The sequence below is a fragment of the Sander vitreus genome, chromosome 7 (assembly GCF_031162955.1).
Source record: "Sander vitreus isolate 19-12246 chromosome 7, sanVit1, whole genome shotgun sequence".
Taxonomy (NCBI): Eukaryota; Metazoa; Chordata; class Actinopteri; order Perciformes; family Percidae; genus Sander; species Sander vitreus.
Genome location: NC_135861.1, coordinates 8,921,550 through 8,935,157, shown reverse-complemented (window position 1 = coordinate 8,935,157; position 13,608 = coordinate 8,921,550). Strand labels below are relative to the sequence as shown.

Below are 13,608 nucleotides of genomic sequence, written 5' to 3'. Positions count from 1 at the left end.
TTCATTTCTAGTACCACAATAAATATAAATACTGTAATACACTGGATGTTTGCTGGATCTCTGCACACTGTAAATGTTTAACCACTGAAATAAATACTTCCATTTTATGTTGTGTGTAATTTTTAACAGTTTATTGTGGAAAAAGTCAAACATCTCTACAATCGCTACATCTAACATTTCTTCAGCTGTGTTCTGGCCTTAAACTGGGTCATGACTCTGTTTCTGTTTGTCTGCACATAGACAAAACACAAGGAAACTAAGTATCTTTTTAGTCCCGCAGAGGGTCAAATCACCCAAATAAATCAAAATTTGGTGAGAATATTTCAGAGCCTCCTTACTGCTGTATCTTCATTTTGTGGCACAATTCGACATAAAAGTAGTATGTACATACTATCTACACATTATTTCATATTTATAATTACAGTCAAGCTTTTCCCCATTTGGATGAGTCAGCTGCATCCATTGATGTGACATTGGTCGACTGTTATTATGGGCTGCTGGGACTCCTTCCTGCTCCTCTGCAGCTTTGGCATGATTGGAGGTGCAGCGTGACTCACAGTAATGTGGCTGCTTCTGTCCGGCTGCAGGTCAAAGAGAAAATCTTGTTGATGCAAAGTTGCTTCACATTTAAAGGTATTCAACATCACGTTGGCACATGAATATTTTTTGCAAACACAAACTTCTTTCACAACTCAACAAAACCTTGACTGACTTTAAAGGGGCTGTAAGTTAAAAGTGTTTGTTTTATCTTCCATTGACCATAACGTGTTGTATTTCCTATAAAACCCTGAGGACTTTCAAAAGAATCTGTGCTTCTAGCTGCATTTACACGGAACACCCACAGAACAAAATTGACGAAAAATAAACCAGAATGCTTTTGATCTGAAACAAGTTTGTACAAGTTGAATTTCATTCCAAACTTAACCAAACCAGGAGCTGGGAAGGTTGCATGCAGAACTGTAAAACACTGCAGCATGCATTAGAAAATGGTCAGCAGTGATGGAAAGACATTTTGGACATTTTGAAAATGGGCTAAAACAGTGGTTCTTAAATCTTAAACCTGCATTAACTGATTGTTTTGACCTCTTGGTGGCAACACAACATTGGCACACTAAATGCATTTATATAGCACTTTTCTACCTTACCTCCTCATTCACCCATTCACACAAACACACCTATGTAATGCAAGGTGCGTGCCTGCCCATTGGGAGCAACTTGGGGTTCAGTGTCTCGCTCAAGGACACTTCGACATGCGGACAGGAGAAACCAGGGATCAAAAAGCCAACCTTAATGGATGACCGATCTACTGTACCTCCAATCTACAATCACTTTTTTTTCACCTGAATAACTTATTAGAATTGGCACATCCTGCAGATGTAGAGCAGCACTGGCATTTATTTGGAGTAATGTATGTACTGTATGTCCAATATTCACTCTCTTTTAGCTTTGTTTTGGTCTAACCCAACTACTGAGGGAAATATCTGGCACTTAAGCTGTTAAATGCTCCTATGACAAAGTAGTGACAAAGTCACAAAGAATTTACCAACTCTGCAGTTCCCCTCAGCTCCATTAGGTCTTTTAGCTCATTGTTTTAAAGGTCAATACATTGTTCTTATCTCTATCTCTATCTCTATCTTTTATATTTCTTCAAAGATGTCAGACAGCACAGTTCTAACCTGTTGTAATTGAAAAATCAGGTTCCGATAATCCTCCAGACAGGTACAGGAGACTCGCAGGGGATCCACCAGCTCACCTAAAACACAAAAGCATTTATATGAAATACCTGTATTCCTCGCTGCACTTAGTTTTGCTATAATTCAATTGTACATTTAGCTAAAAATGTATGTCAAATGTGTGTACAGTATACCTATCAGCTCAAACTCCAGCCGCCCAGGCAGGGCTGACCTCTCCACCGCTTTGATGCTGTGTCGGGGCAACCTGCCCTGTTAGAGATGACATAGAAGAGAAGGAAATGCTTTAAGTTGTGCGGGAATTTTCACTTGTCATACATGATCATGATTGTACAAGAACCTCATCTAAGCTATTAACTGAAATGCATTGAGTGATGTTGTAGGCGGAAGGTGTGAGTTACAAAATGTTCCACCCATGCTTTATTTCATGTGTCAAAAGAACAAGCACTGTGTAAAGATTACTGTGACACATATTCATGCCACAGTGGTTGAGGAGGTATTATTATGGATTTTTCCCATAGAGTCATTTTACACTACCTCATATCTTATATTCAGATGATTGTTGTCTACTGACAGTAGCAGGAGGTCTTGAGGAAAGAGAACCATCAGTCTTTCTTGGAGTCCCTGAAAGAACAAAGCCAACAATGTCACTTTTACTGTTGCATTAGCTGCAATACAGGTGACAAAATACTGTGACACTTGAAATAATGTTCTCTATAATATAGTACGGGCACTATTTACCATATTCGCATGTGGCACAAGTAGCATTTTAAAGGACAATTGTAGTTTATCACAACTGTCTTAATTTTGTCCATCATTCCTATTAGTAATAATTATATTGTACTCTCCGCGTTAATTGCTATGAAATGCTTCCGTGGCTATGTTGCTAGAAAGTCAGAGGGGGCAAGAAAAAGTAAAAAAATATTTGGCCTTATTGGGCTTTGTTGTAGCAATATAAACACTACACTTACCATGTTCAATAGAAAAGATGGCCAAATTACTCAAATAAGACACTAGTTGTAGTTAACTTAAATGATCTTTTAACATAAAATAATCATTTCCATGTTGATTTCAGATACTAGCACAGTTAGTGTGTTAAATAAATGAGACCATCACTGAGAGCAGCCGCTACAGTACATGCCACTTTGTGTGCCAGCAGGTCAAATTTAACATGATACCTGACTTGCTTAAAGGATTGTGAAGATCCAGGACTTAGCCAAAGAATTTGAACATCGACAACTTCTCAGTCCCTCCCCCCCTTTCTGCTAAAGCCGAAATGGTTTCCTAAGCCCCTCCCCCCACAAGGGAGAATGAATGCGTGTGCATGAGCAGTGATTGACACGCAGTTAGACACCCCCCCCTGGCCCTGATTGGAGCATCTGAACAGGGAGCTGTAGATTTTTGCAAATCACACTACAGGCTGTAGGTGGTGCCAGAGGAGCTGGATTTTTTTTTTTTTTTTAATTACCAGCTTCATATAGTTCTATTGGAACGTAGGGTCAGTTTCAGCAAATATGACAGAAAGTTAGTTTTATAAGTCTTACCTACTGCACCTTTACAGGTCCAATAGTATGCTGATTTTCAGGTTCATACTTGTATTTTTGGATTCTACTTGAACATGTTTACGTGCTTTAATGTTCAAAACATTATTTTTCTCATACTTTCTGTCTGACTATAGGCCTACACCCTCAGCTGAGTAATGACGGCACTGTAGCGGCACTTTCTACCTGTATACTGTAGTATAGTTGTGACATCACAACTGTACCTAAGTCCTTACGGCTCGTTTCTGAATACAGGCTGTGTGCAATCTCTGTGGATTGAGTGTTTTGATACTATATATATATATATATATATATATATATATATATATATATATATATATATATATATATATATATAGATATATTAGTGCTGTCAAACGATTAAAATATTTAATTGCGATTAATCGCATTAATGTCATAGTTAACTCATCGCACATTTTTCTCTATTCTAAATGTCCCTTGATTTCTTTTTGTGCCATTATTTTTTCTCATTTTAATGCTCTTATCAACATGATACAATGATAGTTTTAAAACGATGCCTGAACCGAAAGATTTATATATATATATATAATTTTTTATTTTTTTTAAACGAGCACCTTGTTCAATTGTATTTGTCTGTTCTGTATGTAAAAAAAAGGAGCACAAAACAGCGAAAACAACCACTGGATGGGAAAGGGGTATTTTACAATAACTTTGAATGCACCACGAGGCTGGCGAGGCTGAGTCTGTGTTTTTCAGACAACGGCAGCTACAGTCTGATGTTAGAAGTCTCTCCAGTGAAATACAGTCACACTTTACACCGTTTAGCTGTCAGCATTTTAACCGTGTTTACTCCAGCTGCTAGCTAACAGTAGGCTAACGTTAGCTGCTGCTAAGTGTAGTGTTAACTAGCATCCCGTGCGGTGATGTTTCAGTTCCCTCTAACGTCCGTTTTTGGAGCATCAGAGAGAAGCGCAGGCATATAAGTGGCACCTAAATAAGGCACTGAAATCCGCGTTGCTATTCGGTCCGGTAGATAACGGTCGTTAAGGCACCGCTGCCGTATTACCACCGGATCTCGGACACCCCCACCAAATAAAAACTCTTTGGATCTACACAATTCACGTGGATGACATTTTCCCATTCAAAATGGCGATTTTTGCGATAGTTTTGTTTCCAGTCTAGCTAGATCCGGTGTGGTGTTGTAGTTTTTCTAACGTTACTATTTGTTGCAACAGCATGTGAAAAAAACTACAAAGTTTGCTAGGCCAAAAAGAACGTTAATCTCGCGATAACAAAATTGACGGCATTAAAATGGGTTTGCGTTAACGCTGTTAATAACACGTTTAACTGACAGCACTAATATATATATCTATATATATAGATATATATATCTATATATATAGATATATATATATATATATATATATATATATATATATATATATAGCACCCTCAACCTGCTTTATAATCAGAAAAGACATGGAAATCTCACTTTTTACAATATTGGACCTTTAAACATGTTTATAGGACAAAAGAGAAAAAAAGGATGATGAAAACTGGTCCAAACATGTTTATCCACTTCAGAAAACGTATTAAGATTAAATCTCTTTGCAACATATGGGAACTGTGCTTGTAGGATATGTGGTCTTGATTTTCAGAGGTATTCTTGTAAGGGGCGGTTTATCTGACATAACGTGGTATGTATGCAAGGCCAGAGAGGACATAAGTTAAAAAAATTAAAATAAAAAGCCAGGCAGGTCCAGAAGTAAATAGTTTTCATGCTGACAATAAGTAATTCTTGTTCTCAAATGATTTGATCTGTGCTAATTTGCAGATTCTTAATACAGTGTGAGAGAGTATTTATTACCTGTCTCTGTTTGTTGATGACATGGACGATAGATATGTATCCCGGCTCACCCATGTGCTGTATCGGCGAGCCCTCCCACTGCCATATGGGAGCTTGCAGCAAGTACATTTTCAGTTCTTCTCTTTTCCAGTGCTCATCACAGGGTAACTAGGGGAGAAATGTGGTGTGTGATTGATTTGTTAATTACAACTTAATCAGGCTGCTTCTTCATGTAGAGTTGTAATCAGATGTACAGCAGTAAGTTAGTTATTACAAGATAAGAGAGCGCGCAGTGGGAGGGACTAATGGGTTTTGCCAGTGACTGGTATCTCCTGTCTTCTATGTGTTGCATCCACTTCTGTAACTCTCCAGCACTGGAACATATGAAGATCTTGGAGTCCACCATTGGACCTGGATGAAAGAGGGAACAACATAAATCGTGCCCAGTACTTTACAATGTGTTGGCGTGTCTTAGCTGAACTTGGAAATTTCCACTGACTCACTGCTGATCTCAAACATGTGTGGTGAATGTGACGTGTCAGGGTCCAAGGAGACGATTTGCAAGGAAAGTCCAGAAAGGGGAAGGATGCCCTGCAAGATAAGAGAACACAAAGTGTAAAAAGAAAAAAATGTGCTTCAGCTTCCTCCGCTCCGAAGAGATTATTATGCATTTTTATTATTATTGTCACCTTAAAAATCTCTTATGGCTTATGTGTGGTTGTCCATTTACACATCCAGCAGATACATAGTCCTCCTGTCCTATTCCCTCACCTTTTAGTTTGATTTTATGCCTTCAGCAACTCCTGAGAAAAAAATATGTATTATGTATTTAGCTGCTATATTCTCCACTATGGTCATCGGCTAGTCGCTGTCTGTCTGCCGCCTGGTGCTGTGCAGGTAAATGACAAAGGGTTTATTAAAGGTTTTTCCTTGAAAACAGCTGCTTGTTGCTGCGGGAAGTTAATGAGAGCTCTGTAGACATAAAAAAGCTCTGTAGAGCTAAGGGGAACTGCAGAGTTGGGTGATTATTCTCTGTTGGTTCATCGCTACATTGACAACTTTCACATACTCATTTGGTCTGTTGTTAAATAAAACATATTTAACAAGTGCTGCTTTAATGTATGGTAAAATCTTAGCCACTATTTGACATTTCGTTGTGTGAATGCAGCAGCATTCACAGTATTGTTTTTTTCATTTTACGTTGAAAGTCAATGGAACAATCTTCAAATCCTCTTCAGGCTTCCTCGACTTCGAAATGCTACTTCTCCCACATACTTTCACCTAGAGATGTCATTCAAACTTTACACTATTTAAAAAACTTTTGGCAATTAGAAAATGATTCAGCTTTTTGATATCTTTTACAGTTGTTATCACTGTTTAAGTTTAGTGCTTCTTTCAGGCTTTTTTCTGTGTTAATAATGGGTGTGTAATGCATGACTTTTCTGTGGAGTTTCGATGTTCTCCCAGACTTTCTTTGACATAGGCTTCTATACTATGACTTTTTAATGACTTTTTTCGACATACTATACTATGACTATTTTTTGACATACTATACTATGACTTTTAGTTCAACATATTATACTATGACTTGTTTATGACTATTTTCAACATACTATGCAATGACTTTTTTGTCACTTTTTTTCAACATACTATACTATAACTTTTTTCAACATACTATACTATGACTTTTTTCGAGATGCTATACTGACTCTTTTCAACATACTATACTATGATTTTTTATGACTTTTTTCAACATAATATACTAGGAATTTTTTCGACATGCTATACTTTGACTTTTTTGACATACTATACTATACTATGAGTTTTTATCCCTTTTCTTGACTTACTATACTATGACTATTTTCAACATACTATACAATGACTTTTTTGTCACTTTTTTCAACATACTATACTATGACTTTTTTCGAGATGCTATAGTGACTCTTTTCAACATACTATACTATGACTTTTTTCGACATGCTATACTATGATTTTTTTTGACATACTACACTATGACCTTTTATCACTTTTTTTTTACTTACTATACTATGACTTTTTTCAACATATTTTACTATGACTTTTTTATCACTTTTTTCAACATACTATACTATGACCTTTTTCAACATACTTTACTATGACTTTTTTATAATTTTTTTTCTCGACATTATATACTTTGACCATTTTCCACATTATATACTAGAAATGTTGTATCACTTTTCTCAACATACTATACTATGACTATTTTTGGACATACTAAGACTTTTATATCACTTTTTTTGGACATACTATACTATGATTGTTTGCAATGTTTATGTTGGCGCAGAGGCTCAGAGCTTAGTACAGCTTCAACTAGCACCAGCAAGTATGTAGTGCAAACTGTGACCCATGGTTCGAATCCTAGTCTGGGCTAGGCCATTTTGTGTGGAGTTTGCATGATCTTCGAGACTTTCTTTGACATACAATAACTTGTTATGAGTTTTTTAAGAAATACTATACCATGACTATTTTGGACGTTTTTTCGACATACTATACTATGAGCTTTTTTTTGACATACTATACTATGACTTTTTTAATCACTTTTTGGACATATTATACCATGACTGTTTTCAATGTTTATGTTGGCACAGTGGCTCAGAGGTTAGTACAGGTTCAACTAGCACCAGCAAGTAGGCGATGCAAAATGTGACCCTTGGTTTGATACCCCAACTGGGCTGAACCATTTTGTTTGGAGTTTGCATGTTCTTCGAGACTTTCTTTGACTCATAGTAACTCGACCGGCCTAAATGAGTGAAATCCAGCGAAATTTCCGTAGGCAACAGAGCAATCCCGGAAGTGGAACGTCGAGGATATAGACTATTCCAGCTGTAATCAAACCTTGCCCTGGCTTTGATGTTTAATTATCATACCTGTTTATTTATAAACTGCTTGCTATTGAGATTAACTGAAAGAGCCCTGGTAAACTTCCCATTGAAGAAGCCTCAAAAAAGCCTAAGCAATAGGTGGTATCAATATAATGACCTTACTGTAAGCCCCTCAAAGCACGTGTGTGTGTGTCCTGAGTACGTTTACACCTGTACTTAGAGCTGTGTACTTGTGAGCCGATCACTCTGGATTTTAATATAAGGTCAAAACGGGGCCTCTCTCTACATATCTATATGTTTATATGTCTTTCTCTGACCAATATGTCTGTCTGCTGTAAAGAAATGGTGGCGCAGATAGGCAAAACATTTGAACCCCTATCATTTCTTACTCTTTATTTTGTATCCTTCATCCCTTTCCCACTTTTTTAGCTATTACTGCTTCAGCTGCTTTCCAAGTCTTATTTACGGATCAAAACCTAATTCAAGCCTAAAAATCTTCCACATCTTTCATTCATTTGGGGTTTTATACAACTTATAAATTATTTTCGTACTTTTTGAAAATATTGAACACAGCTGATTGAGATTTCCTAATTTGACCCACCCATTTCCCATTTTACCAACTCATTCATTACTCTTTCAGTTACTTCTTCATCCAAATTTCAATTCAGTTTAGCATCAGCTTTTACAAAAACTTTCATACCATATTGGTGTCATTCGGCTTTTTTAAGACTCTTATTAATTAGAACCATTTACATTTTTCTACATTTCCCTACAACTTCACCTTCTCACACATTTTAACCAGCAATTCAGTGTTGCGACAGCTTTTTAAAAAACCTAAAAATATTCCACTTTTGTTTGATACATTATTGGTATTGTTCAACATTTCAATAAAATTCATACTAATTAAAACCATTCCCAGTTGTCCAACTATTCACTACTTCACCTTCTTTTTACATAATTATGCCAGCAATCCAGTTTAGTTTTAGCAATTTTGCTTTTCACCATTCACAAAGCATTTTCTGCAGGACATGCATTTTCTAGTTTTAAAGTAAAATGCACAAAGAATACCTCATAAATGAAGTCTTGTCGAGAGTGGTCCAGAGAGAGGATCAGCAGGTGGAAAGAAAACAACACAAGGAAGTGTTCACTGGGTTCCTGTGGGGGACAAAATGAAGAAACGACACCAAAACACTAAACAAGCAGCAGAACCTAAACATCATGCAGCATTGGCTACTGACTAACGATCTGTGGGCTCACAGTATCAGAGGCTCCATCAATTGTTCACACAGGCATGAGAATAAAACTCATTATTTTCAATAAAAGATGATGTTTGCCAGATGTGTATCGTACTGTTCCAACAACTATTACAACTCACAAACAAAAATGATTCTGAAAGAGAATTTCAGAATATGCCCCTTTAGGATGATGTATTGATGGAGCCGCACCTCATCACTCACAGCTGACCCCCATGTACAGCTCAGATTTACCTGTGTGTAGCTGTTATAGAGAGACACCAGGGAGGAGTGGATGATCTTGCCATACATGTGGGCAGGTTGGCCCTCCCACTCTCTGATTGGCTGGTGGGAGTAAATCCTGTGGTGCAACTCGTCTCTGCTCCTGCCCCACAACACCACCTACAGACACAAAACTGTATCAGCCCATATCTCTTGATTTAAATATTTTAGAGCTTTTGTAGTGTTAGCCCTTAGTTCTAATTAACCTTCTATGGTGCTGTTCTTAGTTAAAAAGTAAGGATCCTGCATATTGTATGTGACAAAATGTTTTTTTTACACGTGCCTTCTCATATCATTGCCCCCATCAGTATGTATGTGGTCAGATGTTTCACAGAGCAATGAGTCATGCATTACACATCAAATTGGAGTTGGAGTGTTTCCCTGTTGCAAGCCTCAAATCATTGTTGTTTGAGCAAAATGTTGCACAATTCAGGGGGATTTGGTATCTAAAATTAAAACAGTGTCAACTGTGTTGTGTTGTTATCTTGGGGTTTGGATGCTTCATATTTGTCATTCAAGTGGAAATAAGTGTAAAAACTCAAGTTTTTGTGGCAGTGTTTCCTCCCTCTTTTATTTCCTGTAAAGTTTGAATCACACCAAACAAGTAATGCAGAATCTCTCACTTTTTGTCATGGAAATTCCTACAGTGTGTAAACAGTGTCTGCTGGCCTCAACACAAATAACAGCACCGAGTGGAAATTGTTAATATTCGTGTGTGGCACATCTCGCCACTCGCCATCTCGCACTAAAAGAATGTTACATTGTTTGCCCAAAGTGAGCTACACATTGTATGAACAGTGCATGATAAATGTTATGCTTGTGTCTTTGTCACTGTCCTACACAACACACACACACACACACACACACACACACACACACACACACGCACACGCACACACACACACACACAGGCTGACCTCTTGTTCCAGGTGTCGTACTGAAGGGTAGCGTGGTGGTGGCTGCTGCTCATCTCTGCTGCGCCTCACTGGCAGCTGAAGCCTGGTCTCTCCCAGACTCCACACCCTGAATAAACACATTTCATCAAATGTTCACGTTAACACTTTTCACCAGACAGCATTGTCACATAGCAGCAGTCAATGCTAAGGGCACAGTAGCTCAGTGGTTTTTGTGGCCTCATTGTAGCACGGATGTGGGTTCAGTTTCTGGTCCTGTCTGTGCAGTGTGAATGTTAAAGCGCATGTTCTTTTTGGTTCTGCCCTGCTGTTCAAAGACACGTTAGTCAGGCAGACTGGATACTCCAAACTATAATTGTGTGGTCCTGTTTGTAAGTGTTTCCTTGTGGTGCATGCTTGGACTGGCTTCAGCCATGGTGAGCCTAAAAGAAAATAAATAGAGATTGAAGAGCATTCGAGCATATAACAATTTAAATGACTTGTCTTGACCCCCCCGCAGTCCAGCAGCAGCCAGACATAATCAGATTACAGTAGGCAGAGCAGAGACAGACCCACCTGCTGACCCTTTACCGCCATATTTTGTAGCCTATGCTGCACATACTAATTCTATGCAGGTTTTGAATGTGTACTATAATGGACGTAAACAGAAAAAGTACAGTAAAAACATGCATACAAAAAATGCTTGATTTTTGAGTAGGATGTCACCCACTACTGTCCTACAATACAGTGCACAAAGGAAGCAGAGGAGCAATAGACGATATTCCTAGAATAAAATAAAAATGAACTTGAAGCCAATGAGATCCCACCGCTGCCATATTCTTAAGAAGCTAAATATGTTAAGTTTTAAACCTGTCCATAAACCCCTAATTAGCAGTGACATGGTGGTACCTCACAGGGTTCCTGGCCCAGTAACTCTGGTTGTTTGTTGTTTACTTGCGTATTTTCTCTTTATATTTTTACTCCACTACATGTCCTGTGGCAAATATTGTACTTTTTACTCCATCTGATAACTTTAGTTACTTTACAAATTATCATTATAATACAAAATATGATCACCAAATAAATTTGAATCTATTTTTGGATAAAGATAAGATTTTATTGATCCCTTGGTGAAATTCACAAGTTACTGCAGTATATGTAGTAAAAAAAACCTGCAATATTAAAGCTATGGACACATGAATGCATCAATAATTACAATTCAATAATATAATACATATGATTCTGTAATGGGCCATTCTCCATAATGTGTACTTTTACTGTTAGTACTTAAGTATATTTTGATGTTACTACTTTTGGACAGAAATTTTGAATACAGGACTTTTTCAGTACCTTCTTCCACAGCTGCATCTTTGTAACATACATCTTTGTCTGCGTTGCAGAATACAAACATGAGTGGGCTGCAACCATAAGTAGTAAGCATTAAACAGCCACACATAAGGGCTACTGTTGTAATTAGCCTCTGCTAATCCCCCAGCCTAGAACGAGCAAGGATTTGTCCCACCCTGACTTTGTATTAAACCCCTCCATGCTTCAGCCATTGCCTTATAGTAATCTGCTAATCACATCAGTGCAGCATCACCGAGTTCTCATGTTCATGTTTAGTAAATAGGAGCCAATTAGTTCTTCTGCCTTGTTGTTCTTCTGGGTGCTGAGGAGTGGAAATCATATGGATGTAATGTGTTCTTCTGCAGGTGTTTTCATCATGGTTAGAGTTTATAATTGAACCTTTTTCTTCACTGCTTTACCTGGAAGCTTTCTTGCTTAATAGCACATCCTGTTACATTGTGAAAACAAACATGTAGTGTGTACATCCTGGAAATTGTATCACTGAATACTCTGCAGCTTTGAAAATGTTTATATATATCCTCTTGTTTTACATATTCAGCCTAAAAACGCATGACATGTCAAAGAAAAACCACGTGCTTTCTTCACTTCACAGAATGTCATAGCTTCCTCCTACAGAACTCACAAAACCACATTTGAACAAACCTAAAAGGTACTCTCTTGAAAACAGTAAAAGCACAATAAAGATGACTGAATCTGCATTTTTTTTCTAGGATCCAAGTACTACATTCATAATGTGTAAATTCCCCACCATTACTTTTCTATTTGTTCTGAGCTTTAAATTGAAAGCTTGTATTCGTGTCTTACCCTAAATTGTCTCCAGAGAGTTCCAGGAGCTCGATCTCATCAGGGCCCACCTCGTCCACTCCAGTATGCCTCTGGGTCACACTGCAGCATCCCATGATGGACGAGGAGTCTGTCTCTCTCCGCCTGTCTCAGCTTCTAGTCCACACACTGAGCACCATCTGCCCAGACAATCATCCCCACTGGGTTTGTGTGTGTGTGTGTGTGTGTGTGTGTGTGTGTGTGTGTGTGTGTGTGTGTGTGTGTGTGTGTGTGTGTGTGTGTGTGTGTGCCACACTAAAACCAAAGAGATAACATAAAAACAGGGGCTGGTTGGGTCCAAAAGAGGATATTGTGAGCTGGAGACAAGGAGGGACGAGGTGGTGCTGCTAAGCTCTAGTTCCCCCTTTCTGTCAGCATGTAATTTATATTTCCATAAAGCCACGAGAACGAAAGGTGTTGAAGCTTTTTGAAGAGGAATTGAAGATAAAAGTGGCAAGAAGTGTTTGTCGAGTTGCAGCGTGGTAGTTGTTCCTTCCTTCCTGTCAGCTGGCTGTCTGCAGAGAACTGAGCAGCTTCCTCAGTTTTTTTTTTTTAGACTCTGAACTCAAACTGGGAACCTACTGACACTTCACCATGACGACTAAACAACGGTTCTATTGTCATCCAAAGTAAACCATCTTTGGATATAAAAATACAGCTGCGACCGATATTGCACCTCTTCACATTGACAAGTCAGGCTCTCTGATGCTCTCAGCCTCCTTGTTGAGAAGCGTGGGGATGAAGCAAGCATCCTGTTGGGAAAGATGGGACCATGCCTGCCTGTGTTTACATGCAAAGAGCCTGAATATGGATAGGCGAGTGAGATAATTATGAGTTATGAAACAGAGAGGTAAAGGGCTGCAGTCAAAACAACAAGCCACAACAACTGAAAAGTGGAGCCTTGTGTTGATTTTCCTGGCTAGAATTACAGTAAGATGGTGGGAGGGTTTGTACACTATCATGTCTGAGTGTTTCTGGCTTTCCACAGGGCAGGAGCTGTTTCTGTGAAGTGACGCAACTTGATGTAAGATGACGGTGATGGATATATTTTCCATTTGGGCTTTGATTACAGTAAACAAGTCTACCAATA

The 13,608-nt window shown here is 38.3% G+C and overlaps 1 protein-coding gene across 1 annotated transcript; it reads right to left on the bottom strand.

The window, feature by feature from the left end:
• Positions 1-102: 102 nt before the first annotated feature.
• On the bottom strand, positions 103-13,001 carry LOC144520621 (putative pleckstrin homology domain-containing family N member 1). Its single transcript, XM_078254483.1, has 11 exons — positions 12,501-13,001; positions 10,353-10,458; positions 9,409-9,555; positions 8,990-9,076; positions 5,564-5,651; positions 5,335-5,471; positions 5,082-5,228; positions 2,229-2,315; positions 1,868-1,943; positions 1,677-1,753; positions 103-581 (listed from the first exon to the last, which is right to left on the bottom strand). The coding sequence occupies exons 1-11, from the start codon at positions 12,593-12,595 to the stop codon at positions 450-452; spliced, it is 1,179 nt and encodes a 392-aa protein (XP_078110609.1). The 5' UTR covers positions 12,596-13,001; the 3' UTR covers positions 103-449.
• Positions 13,002-13,608: the final 607 nt, after the last annotated feature.

What these genes read in the sequence shown, in the direction of transcription:
- LOC144520621 (XM_078254483.1), bottom strand. Translation starts at nt 12,595, where the DNA reads ATGGGATGCTGCAGTGTGACCCAGAGGCATACTGGAGTGGACGAGGTG. An exon ending in GACAAGACTTCATTTATGAG is followed by an intron (nt 5,652 to 8,989) that starts GTATTCTTTGTG and finishes CTTATCTTGCAG; the next exon opens with GGCATCCTTCCCCTTTCTGG. An exon ending in ACACATGTTTGAGATCAGCA is followed by an intron (nt 5,472 to 5,563) that starts GTGAGTCAGTGG and finishes TCTTTCATCCAG; the next exon opens with GTCCAATGGTGGACTCCAAG.